At 33.6% G+C, this 23,762-nt stretch overlaps 2 protein-coding genes across 10 annotated transcripts in view; one reads left to right on the forward strand and one right to left on the reverse strand.

The window, feature by feature from the left end:
* The window catches only part of LOC109859939 (midasin-like), a 78,852-nt gene that overhangs the window by 29,983 nt on the left and 25,107 nt on the right, over nucleotides 1-23,762 (forward strand). The gene's annotated exons all lie outside the window — the stretch shown is intronic.
* LOC109859938 overlaps nucleotides 51-23,762 on the reverse strand; it is a 63,161-nt gene continuing 39,449 nt past the window's right edge. For 2 of the 9 annotated variants that reach the window (XM_020438680.1, XM_020438679.1), the window contains 7 exons: nucleotides 21,823-22,024; nucleotides 17,785-18,037; nucleotides 15,244-15,498; nucleotides 14,297-14,416; nucleotides 13,979-14,161; nucleotides 3,637-4,053; nucleotides 51-429 (listed from right to left, as the gene is read on the reverse strand). In XM_020438680.1, coding sequence (XP_020294269.1) covers nucleotides 265-429; nucleotides 3,637-4,053; nucleotides 13,979-14,161; nucleotides 14,297-14,416; nucleotides 15,244-15,498; nucleotides 17,785-18,037; nucleotides 21,823-22,010 — 1,581 coding nt within the window. In that variant the 5' untranslated portion in view covers nucleotides 22,011-22,024 and the 3' untranslated portion in view covers nucleotides 51-264. The other 7 variants (XM_020438686.1, XM_020438681.1, XM_020438685.1 and 4 more) reach the window with 7 other exon arrangements.

Genomic DNA, 23,762 nt, shown 5'->3' on the forward strand with positions numbered 1-23,762 from the left:
TATATATATATATATATATATATATATATATATATATATACACGCACGCATGCACACACACATCAAATTTCAACGTTTCCTTTGATTTCAGTTATATCGACAATACGAACAATTTTTTTATGATTGTGATTTTCTAGAAAAGGAATTTTGTAGAGAATGTTTTCAAAAAATCAATCAATTATTTTTATGTTACAGTCAATTAATGTTGTGATACTATTTGGTTCAATGTTGTTTAACCTTTGTTAAAGTCAAGTCTGTTCGCGTTTATTCGCTTGGTAAATCGCTACTTGTCGGACTCTGAGGATCGTTCAACCCAGCTGGCAATAGGAGACTCGGTCTTCTTGATAATTCTTCTTCGTAGAAGCTAGACGTACTTTTCGGTCTTGAAATCAGACTCCAAGGATCCGGTGATATCGCGAAAGAGTCGTCCTATATTAATAAAATAAAGTATACATATAAAGACCACAGGAGAAGAACTTGATAAGTCAAATTTTTTCGATTTTCTGTTTTTGATATTATTTGGTAGTTAAAATGGAGTATTTTAATTATCCAAGGCGAGAGAGAGACTTTTGATAGATTTCGAGATATAAACATTTTTATAAAACGTGTAACACAAAAATACATATATGTTTTGAACTTTAAAATCGCTCTCTTCTACAATTACGAAAATGTGACTTATCAAGTTCTTCCTCTGTGTTCTTTACACACATACATACACACACACGCACGCACGCACACACACACACACACAGAGAGAGAGAGAGAGAGAGAGAGAGAGGGAGGGAGAGAGAGAGAGACAGACAGACAGACAGACAGACAGAGGGTAAGACAGTTAAAACAGGCCACCTGAATAACTTGGAAACTATAAGTTTTAGAAAAAGTTTATAGAAAAATAGTTAAGACAAAAGTTTTATAGCTTTGAGGGAGAAAAATGATGACATTATCAATTTAATTACAGATGACGCCACTTTCAAGATTTTATTATGGCGGCCATTTTTTAAAATAGAAGTCGATTTTTTGTTTAAAACAAAAGTTGTAAACAATAGTTGTAAGCAGCAATGAGACAAATACGGATTTTTATTTTTCAAATTTGGATCATTTTTCATTGAGTTACAGCGTTCTAAAGTTCACGCACACGCACACACACTATCAAAGCAAGCGTGTATTCAGGTAGCCTGTTTCAGCGCGCGTGTGTGTGCGTGTGTGTATATGTGTACAGTGTCTCATAATTGCCGTACAATTTCTCATGAACAGGTAGAAAGGGTTATATTAAGTCAAAAAGCTTACCACTTTGCGAAATTTGCAAAAATTACCGAGATCTTAGTTAATAAAGATCTGCGAATAAGCGTGTATCGGGCTGTCTTACGCGCGTAAAAAAGTCCTTTATCACTTTGCGAAATTAACTCTCTTTACCTATTTACGAGAGATTGTACAGCAATTATGGAATACTCTATATTATAGTGTTTCATTTTCATTGCTTCAGGCAAATATTTCGAAAAATATGGAAAATATAAAAAAATGTTTCAGAAAAGTTGTATGGTTTCGAGGAGAAGGGCACATAAAATAGTGCCATTATATATAATTTGACCTTGAATAATTATTTGAAAGTCACATAAAGGTCACTTTTAATTTTTTAAATAGAAACTTATTTTTTATTGCATTTTCTTATAGCTTATCTCGAGGCTTTCCAAAACACTGTAATCAAATATTTTTTCATTAAGTACTTTTTGAGTTATGAGGCTTGAAAGTTATAGTATGTACCGGCATTAGCATTATCCAAGTTGTACCGTCCAGTAAAGGCAAGACTCGAGGTTGATCCGGCCGGTTGATGAAGGCAAGATCGATTAACTCAATAAAGTCACATTGAAGTCACATTGAGTGTTTATACCAGTCAATGTTCTCAGAAAAACAGTCAATACATTCGAAAAACGGTTGCAATTATGTATCTAACAAAATTGGTACGTAGTATGAATATTTGCTGTAGACCAAGAATAAACACTCAATGTGACTTGGATGTGATCTTATGGAGTTAATCGGTCTTGCCTTCATCGGTCTGGCCGGTACACTTTGGATAATTGCTAATGCCAGCACATACTGTGACTTTCAAACTTCATAACTCGAAAAGTACTTAATGAAAAAATATTTGATTATAGTGTTTTGGAAAGCTCTCAAGGTAAGCTATAAGAAAATGCAATGAAAAATAGGGAGTTCAATTTAAGAAATTTAAAGTGACTTTTATGTGATCTTTAACCAATTATTCAAGGTCAAATTAATGCTCTGACTTATGTCCTCCTCGAAGCCAACTTTTGTTTGAAACATGCTTTCGTATCTTCCATATTTTTTAAGATATTTGCCTGGAGCAATTAAAATAAAACACTCTGTATATATTTGTAAATATTTCTGTTTTAATGAATTTTTCATAAAGTATTTTTGTATATATTTATCTAATATGTTTTATATATGTATACTGAGTTCAAATCAAAAAGAGAATCCTACTGCGCATAGGAGAAGAAAAATGGGCAAAGTAGGAATAACGTTGCATGTGAGATTGGCGGGACACCCGGTGACAGTCAATGGCTGTGGAGTGGGAAGGCTTTTTTTGTAGAGAAGATGCACGAAACGGACGAGTTTTTTTTATCTACCGGTTTCTCTTCTTAAATTGAACGTAGTATAGTACAGCAGAGAGAAACCTGAGAGCGGTTATTCTATTGTAGTTTCTTACGACGGTTTCAGCCGCTGGTTTTAGCGCCATATCCACAAAAGTGGATTTCAAAAGCCGTTCTGCATTAAAAACAAGTCACAAATCTCGTGGAATTGACCAATCGCAGAGTCAAATCAGCCAATCGACCAACGTGATTGACCAGTTCCACGAGACCTGCGACTTACGTTTAATGTGAAACAGGTTTTGAGATCCACTTTTGTGGATATAACGCTAAAACCAGCGGCTGAAGCCGTCGTAAGAACCTACAATAGATGGCTGCTCTGAGTCTTCTCTCTGGTACAGGCTACTGAATTTGCTGTAAATAATCAGATAATTACATAATACATAATTTAAAAAATTAAATAATACATCAATTTTCAAGCATTTAGCCTGTATATATACATATATGTATATATATATGTATATATGTGTATATATATATATATATATATATACAAGGTGTTTGATAAGTATTGTCTCACCGCTCGTAGGTAGGTAGAAAGGGTTATTCTAAGACGAAAAGTCCTATACCACTTTGGAAAATTCGCAATAATTAACGAAATATTAATGAATAAAGATCCGCTAATCAGTGTGCATCCAGAGTAAGGACAGCGTAAGGACAGCCTAGTCTTTCGTGCGTACGTGCCGTAGCGACAGAAAAAGCGCCAAGACTGGGCTGTCCTTACGCTGTCCCTACTTTGGATGCACGCTGATTAGCGGATTTTTATTCATTAATATTTCGTTAATTATTGCGAATTTTCCAAAGTGGTATAGGACTTTTCGTCTTAGAATAACCCGTTCTACCTATCTACGAGCGGTGAGACGGTGCTTATCAAACACCCTGTATATACATATATATATGTTTTATTTAGAATTTTTTCTCATTTAATCACTTAAAGAGATTATATCGACGATTATTCAGATGAATGTTGTACCGCCAGTAATTTGGCAGTCGGTGGCAGAGGTGGTTTTAAATGTGCCACGTCGGTAAGATTACATTCTGCCGATGCAACCGGTGCCGCTAGTGGTGGAGCCGGTGGCGTGGGGAAGTTCATTGGCGCCTCGTATCGGGGTGGCTGGACACTTTGTATCGGAGTAGGCGCAGCAGTTCCAAGAATCCACCGGGCTATGCTTTCACAACAGCCGCAACAAACGTCTGACATTCCTTGTCGCAATCCTCGGTGTAGGGCGAGAAACAGAGCCGGATTTACGAAAGCGTGCACATATGCGATGTGCAGAGTCACCTGGTTTAACATTACCTCCGAAATCCGGTGATTTATATATGACGCATAATTGCGCAATATGCACATGAATCTATGAGCTAAATTGAGTGCGAGCATAAAATAGAAGAACTATAACAGAAAAAATATTATTCTACACTTTCAAAGTAAACATTGTACAGTAAAATAATCAGTGCCTTTTTTGTGTATCAATATATTGAGAATTCGTTATAGAAACATTTAAAATGTTTTTAGCATTTAAAAGATTAAATGCATTTATTTTATATATCTGCTACAACGCTACATCAATTGTAGCATTGATGTCTTCGACTTGCTCGCGTTAAGGTTTTCGATGTGTAACTTTCTTTTTTTGAAAACTTATATTCTCGTGAAAAGATTTTTTATAAGAACTCCGTTTTGTGTGTGTGCGTGTGCGTGTGCGTGTGCGCAGTGTTGTTGCGATGTCGCGTTTTCGCGTATGCGCACTGTACAGCCAATTAGGTTCCCATAAAAGCTGTGTTTTCGCGCATGCGCCATTAAATGTAGCATTACTGCCGTACTAACTCCGACATTATTAAGGTTCTGTAAAGACCCAAATAATTTTTCACGATTAACACGTGGAGTGTGTTTTAATAATATTTGTTTAGTTTTTTAATAACATTTAAACAAAAAAATATTAAGAAGATAGGATTTAAAGACAATAGAAATAAATAAACATAGAAATAATATTTAATTTAATATTTTATTTGGCAGAAATCACGAATACTAACATTTGTTGCACATATCTAAAACAAATAAACTCAGCANCAAAAATAATTAGTAATATCATTATAATTATAGCAGGTATGCTTATAAAAATAAAATCAAATGATATGACTAGTCATATATAATACTACATTATTACAAATATATTGCACACCATAAACTAAAAATAAAAAAAGAACATAAACATAAAAAATATTAATGAACATAAATAAACATTATTAAAACGATAACTATAAAAACTTTTACTAAAGTTTAATATCCTAAATAAAAAACATTATATATATATTTTTAAACTTAATTATGTGCTTGTAATTTTGCAGTATGGAATTCCAAATGTCTTGACTCAGGTTCAAAATTTATACAATTAATATTATTTGCTTGAAAATATGATCACACTTTACAAATCGCCGAAATGGATAAATTAGATAATCGATTACGTTTTTTAATTTTTACATCAGTTAAAATAGAAAATATACGTTCCGCTTCAGCATTAGAATGAGGTAAAGATAGAATAGCTTCAACTAATAATTCTAAATTTGGAAACATTTTTTCATCATAATCATCTTTAAAGTTTAATATTTTTTTCCACGTACTAACTATGTCCAAAGAAGTCAAATCTTGTTTTTCATTATTGTCAAAAACTGTAGGTAAAATTCGCCACTCATAAGCAAGTTTTGAACAGTCAATATTTACGTTTATTTGCGTGGCAAGGAAATGTAAATCTTTAAATTTATTTTTACTTTCTATATAAAGTGCAACTTTAGGTTCTATAAAGTGTAACTGTTCAAAAAAGATATTATTGTACGGCAAACGTTTCATTGTTTCTTTAAGAGTTGTTCGATAAAAGTCTAAACATTTTAATTTAATTTGCTCAATATTATCCAAAGATTGTTCCGCTAAAAAACTTTCACAATACGGCCGTACATATATATCGGTCAGAGGTTTAATATTTTGTTCATCATCTATGTTTAAATTAGCGATGTTATTCAATGCCTCGGGAATAATAAAGTTTTGAGCTATTTGAATTATTATTTGATTACTTCTATTAAATAATTTATGAATTAGAATCTTGCGCGATTAAAATAAGGCGTTAAAAGTATTTAAAAAATTTAATGAATATTTTAGAAACAAAAAATAAGCTTTAATTGAATTATCGTTTAGTAATGACAAAATATCTTCCGCAGATTTTGAGTGATCTTCTACTATAGCCACAAAGTGAAAAAATTTTTTAATACATCCCAATTCTGGAGTAATCTTTCGACACATTGATGTAAAACTAGCCACCTTGTATTACATAATTTTAAAATTTTGGTTTTTTGTACATTAAAGAAATCTTGAAATTCTGTAAAAATTGCACAACGTTTTGCACTACCCGAAATATAAGTTGCGATTCCTCTAATTAAATGTTCACAATCTAGCGGTAATTTTTCACATGCTTTACTTGCAATAATCGCACTGGAATGACAAATACAATTTAATATAATTAAATTTAGAACTTCAGATTTTAAATGCGTATAAAAAGAATTATTACACCCAATCATTACCGATGCATTATCACTTGCCATTCCAATTATATTTTCTAAAGGAATATTATTTTCAAGAAAAAAAGCTTTAAAAATTTGAAATATTTTTTTTGCACTACAGTCTGTGGCATCTAACAGTAACAACTCTAATAACTGTGTTTTTATTTCTTTATCTATTAAAACATATTTAATGAAAACACACATGAATTTTGTATCCGTAATATCCGTACTTTCATTTATTAAAATCGAAAATTTTTGTATTTTTAAAATTTCAACTAATTTTTCTGTTTCACGTTTGGCTAAAACGTCTGTCACAATATTAGTGCACTTATTTCGGCCTAGTGACAAATCTTGTACAACTTTAGAATCTAAACAATTATTTTTTATTAAAGGAATTAAATGATCAGCCGTAGAAAAAGCTACATTGTGTTCAGCAAAAAAGGCAGCTAGTTTTATCTCCGCTCGTTTTATTTTTTCTTTCTCTTGTGAGAAATAATGTTAACGTCGAGACATTGATTTTGACCTTTTATTGCATCTATATGTTTAGCCGTTTGTGATTGCCGTACTAAATCTGTTTTACGACACGTAATGCTGACATTACACACGATACGAAAAGCTTTATTTAGGTTCTGAATGGGGAGCCAACCATCCTTTGAAAATATCTTCATTTAACCACGAATTAAAAAATTTTTTTGTACTTTGTTTTTTAATGGCTCTTGTAGCAATATTGGAATCTATATTGCAAAATTATTGCACTAATATTGCACAAATAAATAATTATAATTATTAACATTAACTTACCTTTTTATCCTACGCTCTTTAACTTTCTCAGTCCCTACTGCGAGATCCCACCAAAACTGTACACGTTGGTGACCCTCATTTACGTGCATATACAGGGTGTCCCAGAATTGGTTTAACATCTCTCGTAGACAGGTAGAAGGAATAAAACTGAGTTGAAAAGTTCTATACCATTTTGCTAGATTCGCAATAGTTACTGAGATTTTAATTAACAAAGATCCGCGAATAACCATGCATCGGGCTGTCTTTCGCGCGTAAGACTGCCCGCCGCGCTTCGCGCGCTAACGGTGTTACCCATAGCGACATATGGGAGGAGCTACTATAACACCATATACTATAACATATACATATTAAAATGTAATTGTGTGAAGCGCGCCGGGCTGTCCTACGCGCGTAAGACAGCCCGATGCACGCTTATTCGCGGATCTTTGTTAATTAAAATCTCAGTAACTATTGCGAATCTAGCAAAATGGTATAGGACTTTTCACCTCAGTTTTATTCCTTCTACCTGTCTACGAGAGATGTTAAACCAATTCTAGGACACCCTGTATATATACATTACTGCATTCTTCTTGCAGCGCAGTGCGCATGCGCGAAAACGCGACTTCGTAACAACACTGCGTGTGCGTGTGCGTGTGCGTGTAGCTGCGAATTTGCTTGATCGACTTGCGATTCACGAACAACTGTGTGTCGATAATATCAAGCAAACTTCGCTTTTATGTTTGCTCTCAAACTTTTCATATTTTATTTTTAGTGAAATTTTATACTATCGCAGTTTAAAATACAATTTTACAAGCATAATATATATGAATTAAAAAAACGAGGTCTTAGATTTATGTTATAGATATTATTGCTGTAAGTAACTCTAGCATTTGCAATTCGTTTCAGTCGCCATTGTTGCTATTTATGTATATATATACTTGAGAGAATATGTCAGATGTACTCATACTTTATATTTATAATAAGCTGTTAACAAATTCTGACCTACATTATCTCTTGAAATGAATAAAAAACGTTATTTGCAGGGTAAATAAATAAATGACGTAACATTTAACTGTAGACTAATTAGGACAGACATACATTGCTTCAAACACGCGAGACATTCATGTGCAGAAAGAAAGAGAAAAATTGATTGATTGATTGAATGAATTATACTTTGTAAAGCGCTCCGAGATAAATCTCAAGCGCAACATTAGAAAAAAAATAACAAACGAAAAACTAACAATGGACAATAAAAATAATATTATATAAAATAAAAATAAAAATGAGTATGAAAGAAAGAAAGTATGAAAGAAGTAAAAGAAAATGTGAATAAAGAGAGAGAGAGAGAGAGAGAGAGAGAGAGAGAGAGAGGGAGAGGGAGAGGAAGAGGGAGAGGGAGAGGGAAAGGGAGAGGGAGAGGGAGAGAGAGAGTGAGAGAGAGAGGGAGAGAGAGAGAGAGAGAGAGAGAGAGAGAGAGAGAGAGAGAGAGAGAGAGAGAGAGAGAGAGAGAGAGAGAGAGAATGCAAATTAATATTCTTAAATGTATGCGTATAGACAAATAACAACCATAAAATGTTTGCAAGGCAAAAAATATAAATAATGTCCCACAATTACCATATTTTTTTCAACAGTAAATTTCGAAGACAATTCTGAGACAAAAATCTCAATAGCAATACCAAAAAAGTCGGTGCTATAATACTTTTTCAGTTTTAAGAGCACTTTGTATTTTGCAACTTATTATTTCTGCAGTCATTGATCGGAATAAAAAACGCTTCTCTAGAATAAAAAATAATATGTTAAAGAAGTGGAACGTTTAAAAACATTCAAAACAGAACAAAAAACAAATTTATGGATTGTTACGACATAGTCCATATTTCATGTCATATACAAAATTGGCAGTACAAGTTCGAACAAATATACTATATTTTCTAGAGATATAAATGATTATTTTGAGTGCATCAAAAAAAGATGTTGAAGTTTGTAAGAAACGATAGTTGCAAAATACGATTGATGCAGGTTTAGCACACGTAGAAACCACTAGGAATATCACTTAAGTAACTATAGTTGCTCCAACAAAATACTAACGTTATTTTTCGTCCATGCGTACAAAATAGTTGCAGAAATCATAGTTTTCTAGAAATGACCTGCATGGTTGATCCAATTTTAATGAGGATAGTCGTATGGACACTAAATCATATGGCATTGATAATACATATGTAGGAATTTGAAATTGCACTGCATTAAATATTGATAAAATATTCTTTAGAGCAATGCTGGAATTGCCAGTCTGGAAGGAAAATGCAATTTTCAGTTGAAAAGAAACATCAGCTTCGAGCAATTCATTCTTGCTTTTAAAGGTAAGTTAATGCAAGATGTTAAGTTTTTTAAAGTTTTATTATATACAGTATAATAAGACCACAATAACGATAATCTTAAAATTTATCAATTTTACATTAACTTATTTTTGAAAGCAGGAAAGAACTATTCAAAGCCGATGTTTTTTAGAAATGTCTTACAGTGCATATTTTCACTAAATTAATAGCCACTAAATCATAATCATTTTTTGCTGTCTGTTACTGCGTGTCTTAGCAGAACATTCCAGAACATTAGCCTTATTATGTTAGGCATGCCACTTATTAATACTGTATCACGTAACCAAACTGTATAAACCTCTTCATAGTATTTGTTCTACAGATCACAATAAAGAAGTACCAATATTTTTTTTAGTTGAGGCAACTATATATGAGAGTATACTAATTGAATATTATGTATTACAGTAGAACTCCATTTATATGAACCGGAAGGGAGACAGGGAAGTTCACATAATCAGATAGTTCATATAATAAGAGCTCACCTACTTCCTTTATCATCTACCGCACGAGTCGCCCGCTCTTATTATCTGAACTGTTCATATAATAAGAGCTCAGCTAGTTCAGTTAATCAGGCATTGCAAAAAATCCGTTCATATAATTGGAGTACATATAAAAGGAGTTTCACTTAAATATGGCTGTGCAAACTGTATAATTGAGCGTATGTTAACAGCACTTTTTTAAGGTAATATTTATTTAACTTGAATTTATATCAACTACTTTTCTAACCATAGATACTATGATTCTAGCAATCATAAGAGTTTTCTCCGTGCAGAAGCGCCGGAGAAACACATATGTCTATCTTTGTCTCTATAATGCATGATAGATGAATGCATGATGAATTTCTTTTTCCTGCTTTCAAAAATAAGTTAATGTAAAATTGATAAATTTTAAGATTATCGTTATTGTGGTCTTATTATACTGTATATAATAAAACTTTAAAAAACCTAACATCTTGCATTAACTTACCTTTAAAAGCAAGAATGAATTGCTCGAAGCTGATGTTTCTTTTCAACTGAAAATTGCATTTTCCTTCCAGACTGGCAATTCCAGCATTGCTCTAAAGAATATTTTATCAATATTTAATGCAGTGCAATTTCAAATTCCTACATATGTATTATCAATGCCATATGATTATAGTATCCATAATACTATTCTCATTAAGATTGGATCAACCATGCAGGTCATTTCCATAGAACTATGATTTCTACAATCATTTTGTACGCAGGGACAAAAAATAACATTAGTATTTTGTTAAGACGACTATAATTACTTAAGTGATATTCCTAGTGGTTTCTCCGTGCACATTTGTACTCAACGTGTTAAAGATAAAGAATCAGATTGCCTCAAATTCGCGCGGTCAGATGCGATACAACACTAAAAGCGCAAATAGTGTTGTCTCTCTTATCAATAAAGATTGCATATGATATAATAAGATAAAATTATGCTTTATCTCAAATTTGCGCATTGTGTATGCGGATAATAGCAATTCGATAAAAATTCTGTAAAATTTGATAAAAGTTTTATAGCTTGAAAAGATAATTACTTACAAATTCGAACGTCATATAATGTTTATATGTCGCGTTTATCGACAAAACTATTGATAATAATATTTCATCATGTATCATTTTGCTATAGAAAAAATTATTACAAAAATATTTACTAATTTATTACGCAAAATTTATTGCATATAATATTTATTACATATTTTTTAACCATTGCTTTATCTATTATAAATTTATAATAAGAAATGTTGTTTGATAATATTGAAAAACTTAGCAGCCGCTTAAAGAAATATCATCTAACAGCTTGTATTTTACACATTTTTTTATCACGTAAGAATATGTTAAATAATAATTACAGAATTTTAGGCTCTGAAGGTTTCTAAGCGTGAAATATATAAACAGTGAATAAGAGTAGGGATAGGTGTCTTGAGGCTGTAAAAATATAAGGAAATAGTCCTATAAAGTTGTTGAATAAGATAAATAAAAATGTAGCATATAAAAGAACGATGTTACAGAAAGAGTATTGGATAAGAACTTTGAATTCCTTAAAGATGAAGGATGAAATTAAGTTAATTAATAATATCTATTCATGATGGGATTAATCAAAATGTTATTAGAATTATTAAAATAAAAATTATTATCCTTATTCAGTTTAATGAAAATGAAAAACATCTCCTGGATGTTGTGGCGGAAATATGTATATATAGGGTGTTTCAGACCACCCATCCCATTTAAAAACGAAGGAAGTGGTTATTTTACAAACTGTTTCAGATAAAAGTTGTTGGTGGTCAAGTAATACATTACATGGGCATATGCAATTAACCTTGAATGGCGTCGTGAAGGTCATGTTAAGGTCAAAATTTTACGGACATTCTGTATATATACACATATACAGGGTGTCCCATAATTGCCGTTTCACCGCTCGCAGGCAAGAAGAAAGGGTTATTCTAAGACAAAAAGTTCTGTACCATTTTGGAAGATTCGCAATAATTAACGAGATATGAATTAATAAAGATCCGCTAATCAGCGTACATCCAGCATAAGAACAGCCTAGTCTGTCGCGCCGTAGACTCGAAATTTATAAAGATACTCATCAGCTTGCTTCTGTAAAAATATGACCTTCGGACAGCCCGGAATATCCTAGATTTTACCTAGATTTTATACTTTTCCCCTAGACTAGGGAAAAATTCTGACGTCTAGAGGAAATTCTGAGTTCGGATTCGGATTCAGCGGCTCAAAATACGTAAGAATACACTAGTCCCGTTTAAAGTTCAGACAACTTTTTTTTGTGGGCCTGTGTTATTGAGAATCTTCCAAAGTGGTATAGAACTTTTCGTCTTAGAATAACCTTTTCTACCTGTCTACAAGCGGTGAAACAGCAATTACGAAACATCCTATATATACAACACATATACATCACATATACATACATCACATACATATATATACAGGGTGATCCAGAACAACTCTTTATCCTTGAAAATACATATTCTTGACTAAATTCTAAAATAACTTTTTATTTGACAAAATTTTGTCTAAAGCTTACTTTTCGAGTTAATAAAAATAGATGACTTATCACGAGTCGGATACAAGAGGTAGGCAGGGATGGCGCATCTCACCGTCAGACGCGGGCGATTACGTGTGGTGCCTGACGCGATCAGCTGATCGCTACACTGTTTCTTTTGTATCTGTCTCTGTCTTTTTCTTTCTTTTTTTCTCACTTATTTATTTATTTATTTTTTTGTATCATTTAATCCGTGCATCACATAAATCACTGTTAATCACGGTGAATTGCGCCGTCCTTGCCTACTTCTTATATCGGATTCGTGGTAAGTCATCTATTTTTATTAATAACTCAAAAAGTAAACTTTAGACAAAATTTTGTCAAATAAAAAGTTGTTTTAGAATTTAGTCAAGAATATATATTTTCAAAGGTAAAGAGTTGTTCTGAATCATCCTGTATATTCATATATCACGTGTAATACATATATATACGGGAGGTATATCATATTTACAGAGATATATCATATATTCACGTGTAAATTTTACACATGAGTTTTTTGAATTGAAATATCAATTTTCAAACTCATATAGGATGCTATATTTGTATCACATATATGAGAGACTGTGTTTGATAAGTACCATCTCACCGCTCGTAGGTAGGTAGAAGGAGTTATTCTAAGACGAAAAGCTCTATACCACTTTGGAAAATTCGCAATAATTAACGAAATGTTAATGAATAAAGATCCGCTAATCAGCGTGCATCCAAAGTAAGGACAGCGTAAGGACAGCCTAGTCTTTCGTGCGTACGTGCCGTAGCGACAGAATAGGAGGAGCTAATGGAATAACATGTGTACACAGCGCGTCAGGAATTCGATGAGTAGGCGCGGGATCGGAGGGCAAGCGGGACGGTTGCTTGCCAACAAGCGCCAAGACTGGGCTTGTCCTTACGCTGTCTTTACTGTGGATGCACGCTGATTAGCGGATCTTTATTCATTAATATTTCGTTAATTATTGCGAATTTTCCAAAGTGCTATAGGACTTTTCGTTTTAGAATAACCCCTTCTACCTACCTACAAGCGGTGAGATGGTACTTATTAAACACCCTGTATATGATATATCCTTCGTATGTATATGTATTTACACGTGAATACACATATGTATATATATTTCCGCCACATCTAGCGGCTCTTATTCACCGTTTATATATTTCGTGTTAAATAATGTTTTTTATCACAGTAAGAAAAGTGTGTACCTGTTTTAATATTTTATCATCAAGTTGTCTCCATTCATAATTTGTAGGGTTTGAGTAAAATCTTATTATTATAACATATAGTCTTTGTTGACAAAAAAGACGACAATGTTCGCGCTTTTGATCGTTGTTCTAATCTGATTCGTTACTTTTGAATGCTTTAGGTGCTTGTAATTCAAAGAGTATTGTTGTCTCGACGTGCTGGGATTTTTGTTTTGAAGTGGTTTTGGAAGTCTGTTGTTAGACAGAAATGCGCTAATTGTGGAACACTCAAAGCACAGAAATTTCATATAAAGTTTTTAGTAGATAAACACTAGCGCAAATGCGCAGATGCAAAGTTTACACATTATTCATTCTAATTACCTCGTAGCCAGTAGGATTGCCTATGGCAGGATGGCGTACTAGAGTAACGAAAAACAGTGGTCCCCAGAATAGAATGTATGCCGCTGTTATGACTAAAAACATTTTTACTCTTTGCACGCCCTCGCGCTCCATCCGTCTAAGATAATTCCTCATTTTTCGATGCTCTTCTACGGCGCCAAGTCTCTAAAATAACGAAAAAAATTTTCGTCTCGATTGTTTTGAGAATTTTTGTATTTTAGAATTGTTTTAGACTTTTAGTATGTATATACAAAGATATATGTTTACAAGTTGAAGAACTATCAACGTGTAATAACTTACTTTTGTCATGGTACCGTTTCTCGTATCAATCGCGCCGTCTTTGGTTGCGAGTGCATTTGTGGCGCTTTGATGTCCGCCTGTCACATTAACAAGCGTTGTCACAAGACCAGCAACTCGTACCTGAAAATAAATACAAATATACATGTATACAAGGTGCATAAAAAGTACCGGTACAACAAAACATCTCGAAAACTAGGCACAAAAAAGTGTTTCAAAAATTGTAAGGTTTAAAAGAATCCATTTACTGATTGTATCAGTGTGACCTTGGATGGTGTTGTCAAGGTCAGGTTAAGATCACATCGATTTTTTTAAATGGAACTCTATATTTTTTATTGCAGATTCTTGTAGCTTAATTCAAGAGCTTTCCAAAAAAACACTATAATAAAGTTTATTTTCATTAAGTACTTTTTTGATTTATGAGGGTTGAATATTAGAGTATCACCGGTATTAGCATTATCTATCGAGATTATCATTCATTTCGAATTGCTTTACCCAAAAAAAACTATGTTGAATAGGAAGTTAGGTTCTTTGTCAATTCTCTGCATCATGAACTCACAAAATTTGTTTTGATCAAAATCATATTTGTAAAAAAAGTACCGGCGGTACTTTAATATTCAGAATTCAAAAAGTATTTAATGAAAATAAATTTTAGTATAATGTTTTGGGAAGCTTTTGAATTAAGCTATAAAACTCTGCAATAAAAAATATAGAGTTTTGACTTGACTTTGACGACGTCAAGATCACACTAATAAAATCAGTAAATAGATTTTTTTAAACCCTACAACTTTACTTGAAATGCTTTTTCGTAAACTGCTTAGTTTTCGAGATGTTTTGCTGTACCGGTACTTTTTATATTTTATATTATATTTCTAAATAATTATGTATTTATATAGATATATAAATAAATTTTTTTTCCACCATCAACAATTTATGTGATTGACGCTTACCGCTTCGACATTAGCTTTTGTCAAATCTCTGTATAATTTTCTCAAATGAAAGAGCGTGAGTGCCACACAAATGCCATTAATAACGATCCAGAGGACGTTGAGTATGTAGTGACGAAAAGGGCCATGCACTAACGGACAGCTAGGCGCATTATGACCACTCTCTGTATTCGCCGCTAAGGCCCCGCTGAGAAACGTAGGTCCCAGATTTATCGTTATACTGGCAAACCAGATCATAAAAGTGCCAAAGAGTACGCACTGCAAATAGCGAAAAGTTGTTCGGCAAAAATTACAAAAAGTTTTTTCATATGCAGGTTTATTCAATATGTCTCAAAAGAGGCACATATAGCCTTTACATTTTTAAACAATGAGACAAACATATATATATATTGTTTGAATTTTATTCAAAAATATAATAGAAAAATTTTTTAAAATTTTTAAAGAAAATATAATTATTCAAAAAACTGTTAAGAAGATGCTGAACCGTCCTGTTTTACTCACATTTCGTAGTTTCAAGTTTTTGTAAAAAATGCTTTTCTAGAATGAAAAAAATGTGCTAAAAAATGGAATGCTCCTAAAAAATACAAGCAAAACAAAAAAACATTTATAAAAAGTTATGACCATCACTAACCCGAATTACATTTTCATTTTGTATACAAAATTGGCAATGATTCCAAACGAAAGTTTTTAGGTTTCTATTCTATAGACATAAACGAATACTTTGAGCGTTTAAAAAAAAACTTTAAAACTTGTAAGAAACAGGAATATAGAACTAGAATTAGTATAGTTTTAACAGAATCGCTGAAAAAACACATAAGTCTAACCTTGTTGACACATATGTCTAATCTTGTTGACACATATGTCTAACCTCCTCTCTATTATGTCATCTATTCTCCGATTAGAAGACGCTACTTACTGGACAGCGTAGCAGTTGAGCGGCTGTCAAATCCGAGTTTGACTTGTCACTTCAGCATCTTCTTAAGGAAGTTTTTGATTTGTTTTTTTGCTCCGATAAGTTTTTATCTTATTAAAACGCAATAATAATTGTGTCTTCCGACGCTCAAAGTGTTGAATACTGCGCAAATATATTCTCGACAAACTTTGTAAATACTTTTGAAATGCTATTTCAATTAAATTACACGATTAATTCTTGACAATTTTTGTCAAGCATACTTGACAAATAAGTATGCTTAAAATTCGATATTTTATAGAATATCTTTACAGTAAACTATTAAATTAAAGAATATAATTATAATTGAAAAAATTATTTTGAAAAATTAAAACTTTTTAAACATAAAAACAGCATTAAAATATAAAAGTATTAAACTATTAATTATTATAAACAGTAGACATGAAAAGTGTTACTTAAAACATTTTCACATCTAATAAGACGCGCGTTGCAAAATATTATTTTTCATAAATTTGTGAAACATTTATTTTTAGACTTTCGTGTATTTATATATAAACTTTTGGGAACGGTTAATCTTTCTCAAACGTAGCGTAATCTCATTAGAAATATGATTGATCAATTTAATATTTAATATTTATAAATATATCAATTTAATATTTAATATTAATTTAATATTTAAAGCTACAGTAATCTCGGAGTCTTTATTTATATAAACTCAACACGTCTGTCGTAATCTTGTATTTCACAAGTAAGTTATTGTCGTAAAGAATAAAGGTCACTTTGTTGGATGCAAGTTTTGATCAGATACAATTACAACCGCATTTCGTTAAGAAATTTGGACAACACAGCTTAAAATGACATTTCCGCCGAAGACACTGGTTCTCTTTAAATTTCATTAAATTTATTCAAAACAGAGTAGTGCAGATGTTTTTTGTGATTTTAAAGTATCAAGAAGTATTGCGAATTAATAGTTTTGCAGGGATAATTAAGTCTTTTCTTTTTCTTTAAAAAATATGATTTATTCCGACAATTCGTGCTTTGACACATTGATATACCGCGGCGTGGACAGCTTGCACCGCAATCAGTTACTGCTAAATTCGCTATCACAATGCTGCGGTTAGGTGAGAAATCTCTCTCTCTTTCTCTCTCGTTTTGCATGCGAGATGGATGATCGACGTTCACGTTAACCGAAATCACGCGGTTTGTTCGTGTTGTCAGCGTTTTTGATCAATTGCCTGTCAGGAACAAACAGGTTTACTTGACTTTGATATCTATATTTTATCAAACGAGCGTTTCCTGTGAATCACACGAAATCGAGCGTAAAATCATTTTTTTTAAGGTACAGCTATACAATGGAAACAATGTAAACTTTATTATAATAAAGAAACGTAACTGTAACCGCCTAGATTGAGAGTTCAAAGTTGCGATCGTTAAAAAACTGTAAAAGCTGTAAGAAATAAGGAATAAGAAATAAAAGATATATAAGTAAAGATAAGGAACTTATGTATTAAGACTTGCACAACAAACAATACACAAAACTTAAAACTTCTCTAACTTACTTATATCTTACGATACCACTACAGAGTACAAGAATAATTCATATCTTAGCGACAATGAGCAATATAAATTCTTACTTGAGGCGAGTCCATTAATAGAGGAGCGATTAGATCCGTTTCCTCATCAGTCTCTGGGAATACCGGACTGTCATTCAGTACAGTCGTTAGCATGTTTATTGTGGAAACAGTGACTAGCAGCAGAAAAGCAGTCTCGACGAGGGAGCATTTATTAACGGGCTGACAATTCAATATACTAGAGCCGAGAGGCAGTAATATAGCGGCTCGCGCGCAGTCTACCATAGCTTGGTGGAATAACAGTCCCTGGGACCACCTGTAAATTCCAAGATAAATGTGCGTCAAAAACGTTCACTATTCTCTGCTCGTCTTTTGCTAATTCTTAACTCTTTTGTTGCGGCAAAGTGTAATGTAGAGCGCACATGACACGACGAAACTTTTCGCTAGTGCGCAACATGTAAAATTTCTGTAGAAAATATAAAAGTTGTCAAAATACTTAATTACATTGCAGTAGTATAAAAATATACGAATACCAATAATAAACATTAGAGTCCGACCAAAACTTCGGTTTCGGTTTCAGTTTCGCTCAGTTTCAGTCAAAAATCAAAGTTTTGGCTTGGTTTTGGTTTTGAAAGAAATTGAAAGTAAGTTTTGGCAGTGTAGCTGAAACTGTACTATTGACAGCTCACAAGAATTCGCTCTACCCACAAGCTAACAGACGCAAGGGTCAAAGGGAATCGTCCGTCCGCTCCAATCAAGTTCTTCTATTAGGTAGGTTCTGTCGAGGCGGTGGGGATATTCCCACTGCCTACCTAATAGAAGAACTTGATTGGAGCGGACGGACGATTCCCTTTGCCCCTTGCGTCTGTTAGTTTGTGGGTAGAGCAAATTCTTGTAAGCTGTCAATAGTACATATTCGTAATATGCTGGCTAGCGCTACTGCGGCGATCATGCAAACTTTTTTTCTTGTGTTCTTCTATGAATAAATTCCACTTGGCGCTCGCGAAGATCACGAGCGTTGGGTTTACGATGTTCTGTCGCACTGGTCACTTTGCCGAACATAATCAATGCGATTGGACAATGTGGACGCAGTCAAAAAGCGGAGAACGACACAACATTGTCTTATACACACACGCGGGCATATACACACTCACGCATATAAGCACACACACACACACACACATGCATACACTGATATATACGCATATCTCAGCTCATCTCAAGTGTAAGGAGCAAATCGGTATCACTACTGCATCTCCATAAGGTATGGAAATCCTAATTTTAGGATTTCATATCTCGAAAATTATTCATTGGACTTCGTGCCTAATAACCCTTTTTCTACGTGTTGATAACTATAATGTAGCAGTTCCAGAAAAATTAACCAAAAATCATTAATAAAATGTTTCAGAAAATATAACAGTATATAATGTGTGTGTGTGTGTGTGTGTACACATAATGTTTTTTTACAGTTTTACAAAAGTTTCGGTTTTGATTTCGGCCGAAATTGATGATAAACGAATATTCGTTTTTAGTTTCGGTCGAAACTGAAAAAGATGGTTTTGGTCGGACGCTAATAAACACCGAACGCTTATAGGCGCTTTTAGCACTTTTTGAGTGATATCGTTTATAAAGCATTTTCTAAACGATTTGCAAAGCGTCTATAGACGTTTATAGCAATAAAAACAATTAACTTGATATCGCATTCTGAGGCAGTGATGGGAATTCGAGCTCGCGCACACTACCGTTTTTCCCCCTCTACTTACGCACACATAGAAGCTCGATCTATCCGTCGGTGCCGAGTTACACGGATGAACCGAGCGTCTGTGTGCGTAAGTAGAGGGGGAAAAACGGTAGCGTGCGCGGGCTCAAATTCCTATTGCTGTTCTGAGGATACATTTCTCTGTATTTTTTAGTCGTGTTTGTAGACAAATCGCGTTTGTAATTAAATTCTCATAAATGTATAGAATACTCCAAAAATTTATTATTGCGATATAACCGTTAGAACACTCTCTTAAATTTTGAATTTCGTCGCGTTAAAGAAAATATTTTACGGTCTGTCCAATAAGAAAGTGTGGCATCATGGCATCATGTCGAGAATATACAACCTAAAAACAAAAGATTATGATACATTAAAGTAAATTTAAAACGATATTGCACAATTATTGAGTAATTATTTAGTAATGTATTTTGTCGTCTCTATTGTCAATTATTATTTGGCACCTTTTTGGCACTTTCTTACTTTCGACTAGTATGCTAAACATTTATGTGATAGATCCGCGCTATTGTCTCATTCTATCTTTGTTTTACATCTAACGAACGATACAGATAGAATGAGACAATAGCGCGGATAGCGCGCTGTCCGAACGCAGTCTATGTAAGATACACATGTTATTCTATTAGCTTCTCCTATTCTGTCGCTACGGCACGTACGCACGAAAGACTGGGCTGTCCTTACGCTGTCCTTACTCTGGATGCACGCTGATTAGCGGATTTTTATTCATTAACATTTCGTTAATTATTGCGAATTTTACAAAGTGGAATAGGACTTTTCGTCTTAGAATAACCCCTTCTACCTACTTACAAGCGGTGAGACGGTACTTATCAAACACCCTGTATACAATATATATAATACTTATATTTTATAAGAAGTGTTAAAAAGGATTTTAATTTTAATATAACAAATAAGTTTGCTCTTTAGTATGAAACAATTTCTAAGTTGTCCTTTATTTTCTCCAAAAAAACATGGTCACCATACATATACTATACAAGTAGACACACGTTCCAAGCTTTCCAACGTTATATAATGGATGGCAACGATCAATTGTTTTAACTTAAGGTCATACTTCTTTGTAAAACAGACTGGGTAAATGTTTAAAAAAACAGCAACTACGGAGGTCAATGACAGTGACATATGTTGTCAAGAACACTTCCCTGAACAGCAATCAAAAGATTTTAGTCGTCGCTCATTGTTTGTTAAAAAGTTATAAACAAAAGAAGGTGCGTCAATAAACTCTTATTTTCCGACATTTAATTTATTGGCGTATTACTTTTTTGTTACACAAATAGTTTATTAGTTGGTCTAAATTGTACGTCAAATGAAGAAATTTGTGTAGGTATATGTTTAACGCTTGTTCGCTTACAGATAACTAAACTACATCAATGTGTTGAGAAATGTAAACAAAGCTACAAGACCTCTTAACAAAACTACTTTGTTTATGTTCTTCTTGTTCGTGTTGTAAGTATGTAAGCAGTGAGAGAGGCTTTGCCTCTCTTCCTGCACTCCCCTCGAAAAACCACGTACTCTTGACATGAAGCAACATTTAATCGAAAGCCGTTCTTCATTTTTTCTCGAGAGAGTGCAGGGGAAAGGGTTAAGTTATTTCCCTTTCGGGAGAAGCAAAGTCCTTTCTCTGCCTACACGCTTATAAAATAAACAAAATTGTACATGGTGTTGGAAAATAAGAGTTCATTTATGAAACTTCTTTTGTTTATAAGTTTTTAACAAACCACGAACGGCTAAAATCTTTTGATTGCTGTTCAAAGAGTCCTTGACAACATGTGTCAAGATCATTGACCGCCGAAGGTGCTCCGTTTTTGTAAACAGACTGTATGTAGTAAACATACAATTACATGTGGAGATGATTATCTGGTCGTAATATACTTATCTGTTCGCGAACGAAAATAAAGTTGCGGTCATGGTACGTTGATTGAAATAAGTTCAGCACAGAAAATTAAAGTTACTCTTGGTTAATAAGTTTAAAACGACCAGAAAAGCTGGTGATATATTTTATTGCAACACAGGCAATGCTTGTTGCCATTTAAATAAGTGCTGAATTTGCACGATATGCTTAAACGCAATATTGATGTATCCTTTCTTCTTTTACGACGCATTCTTTTTTTTCATTCGCGTAATATCACGACTATAACTTTTGCAGCGATACAAAGCGAGAGTTTTTATTTCTTGACTCACGCGAGCTCTCTGACATCGAGCGTCATAAAACGCACGTATTCTAATATTATGCTCATCTCGGATCAGTCTATGCAAAGGATACCGACGGTTATAAAGCCATCGTTCTTCAGCGGATTATTAGCATTTCGTACCTGCGCAGCTGCCGCTTTGTCAATATCAACGCCATAAGAATAATATTCGCTCCCATTCCTAATGCACCGAGACTAAATATGACGGTGGCTTCGGTTACACCACCGGGATGGCACTGGAACACTTTCGTGGCGTTGGACGTGACATTTCCGGAAGTGCCAATGCCATATCTCAGATTAGCCCCAATCATTGCTATCGCTGAACCTGCACAAGAGAATCGCTCAATAATTATCGCTATCTGCATAAGATGTTTTTTCGGGGCAGGAATTTGCACTAGAAGTTGCTGTATCGATGAAAAGCGCAAGAGAGTCTCAGACATTTCCACCTTACATTAAATCTTAAACTTTGTTTCCGGCATATTCTTCTTGAAATCCAGTTATTCTAGTTAGGCCTTGAGTATCTATCGCGTATAACTGTAGAGGCAAAACGTTTTATTATCGGACGCTTTGATTATATTATTATGACAGAATAACAAAAGTCTCATTTGCGAATTGATTTCTATTAATTCGGATTATTGCGCTTTGCAAATGAAAATGAAAATTTTTTTTGAGAATGAAATCTTATATTTTAAGACAAAAAGGAGTCTTCCTCTAATATTATCAAAAAATATATGTATTTCAAATTTATCCTACATTCCAGAAATAACAGAGATTTTACTTAAAATATACATGTAAGAACGGGTAGTAAATTCGGCGGTAAACAGTATTTTCATAATAACTGATTTAATTCAAACATGCACAATGTACGGAATACAATTGAATGTGAATGCTTAATCGCAATGAAGATCGCAACACGATCCGCCATGTCCCACAGAGTTCTCTCATAGAGACTGATAGCGCCGTACGCTTTTTTTCACGATGCTATTCTCCTATTGACCACACCGTGCGTATCTTTTGGCTAGCGAGTCGAAATTCGCCGCCAAAGGGAAATACGATTCCTACATACATAAGATTAAATTTATTAGAATTAAAAATGGAATAACTTGTGCGACTTGTAACTTCTTGATCATTTTCGTTGCTTGCAAATCGATTGAAAGTTTAGTGGTCGTAAATTATGTTTTGTAGTTCTCGTCAATATTCCTAACAATCTTCCTGTTTTTTGCTAAAACCATGTTTTTGTCACGTATATATATTTTGTAGATTATTAAAGAAGAGACGTGAAATATTCATCCGGACAAATGCGCTTGACTCTTTATTCTTTTGTCAGAGTTCAATTGCCCACGCACTTTGTTAAAAGAAAATTGCGGAAGTAAAAAAATGAGAGAGACTAAAATAACGAGCACATTCAACTTTTATAAATATTTTTGGTAAATGTTCAGAAAAACGGAGCACCCTCGGAGATCAATGACCTTAACATATGTTGTCAAGGACACCTTCCTGAATAACAATCTGCAACTTTTAGCCGTCGCTCGTTGTTCGTTAAAAAATTATAAACAAAAGAAGTTGCGTCAATAAACTGTTATTTTCCGGCACCATGTACATTTTGTTTGTGTTGTAAGCGTGTAGGCAGGGGGAGGGGCTTTGCCCCTCCTCTCTGCTTCCCCTTCACGAAAAAATGAAGAATTCAATTAAGTGTCGCTTCATGTCAAGATTGTTTACTTGACATGAGAGAGAGAGAGAGAGAGAGAAGTGGAATATTACTTCGCATATCTCGCCAAATTCTTTCGATGTTTTGCGTGTGACAATTAGTATGAGGATCTACGAAATTTTCTTTGTGATTTACTGTATGGTGAGTGTAACCGTGCATATTGATTGAGTAAACAATACATGAAGCGACACTTGATTGAATTCTTCATTTTTTCTCGAGGGGGGTGCGGGAGGGCGCAGCTCCCCCTGCCTACACGCTTACAACACGAATAAAACGTACACGGTGTCGGAAAATAAGAGTTCATTTATGATATTTCTTTTGTTTATAATTTTTTAACGAACAACAAGCGACGGCT

Source organism: Pseudomyrmex gracilis, unplaced genomic scaffold, assembly GCF_002006095.1.
Source record: "Pseudomyrmex gracilis isolate BER0280 unplaced genomic scaffold, ASM200609v1 scaffold_305, whole genome shotgun sequence".
In the NCBI taxonomy this organism is placed as follows: Eukaryota; Metazoa; Arthropoda; class Insecta; order Hymenoptera; family Formicidae; genus Pseudomyrmex; species Pseudomyrmex gracilis.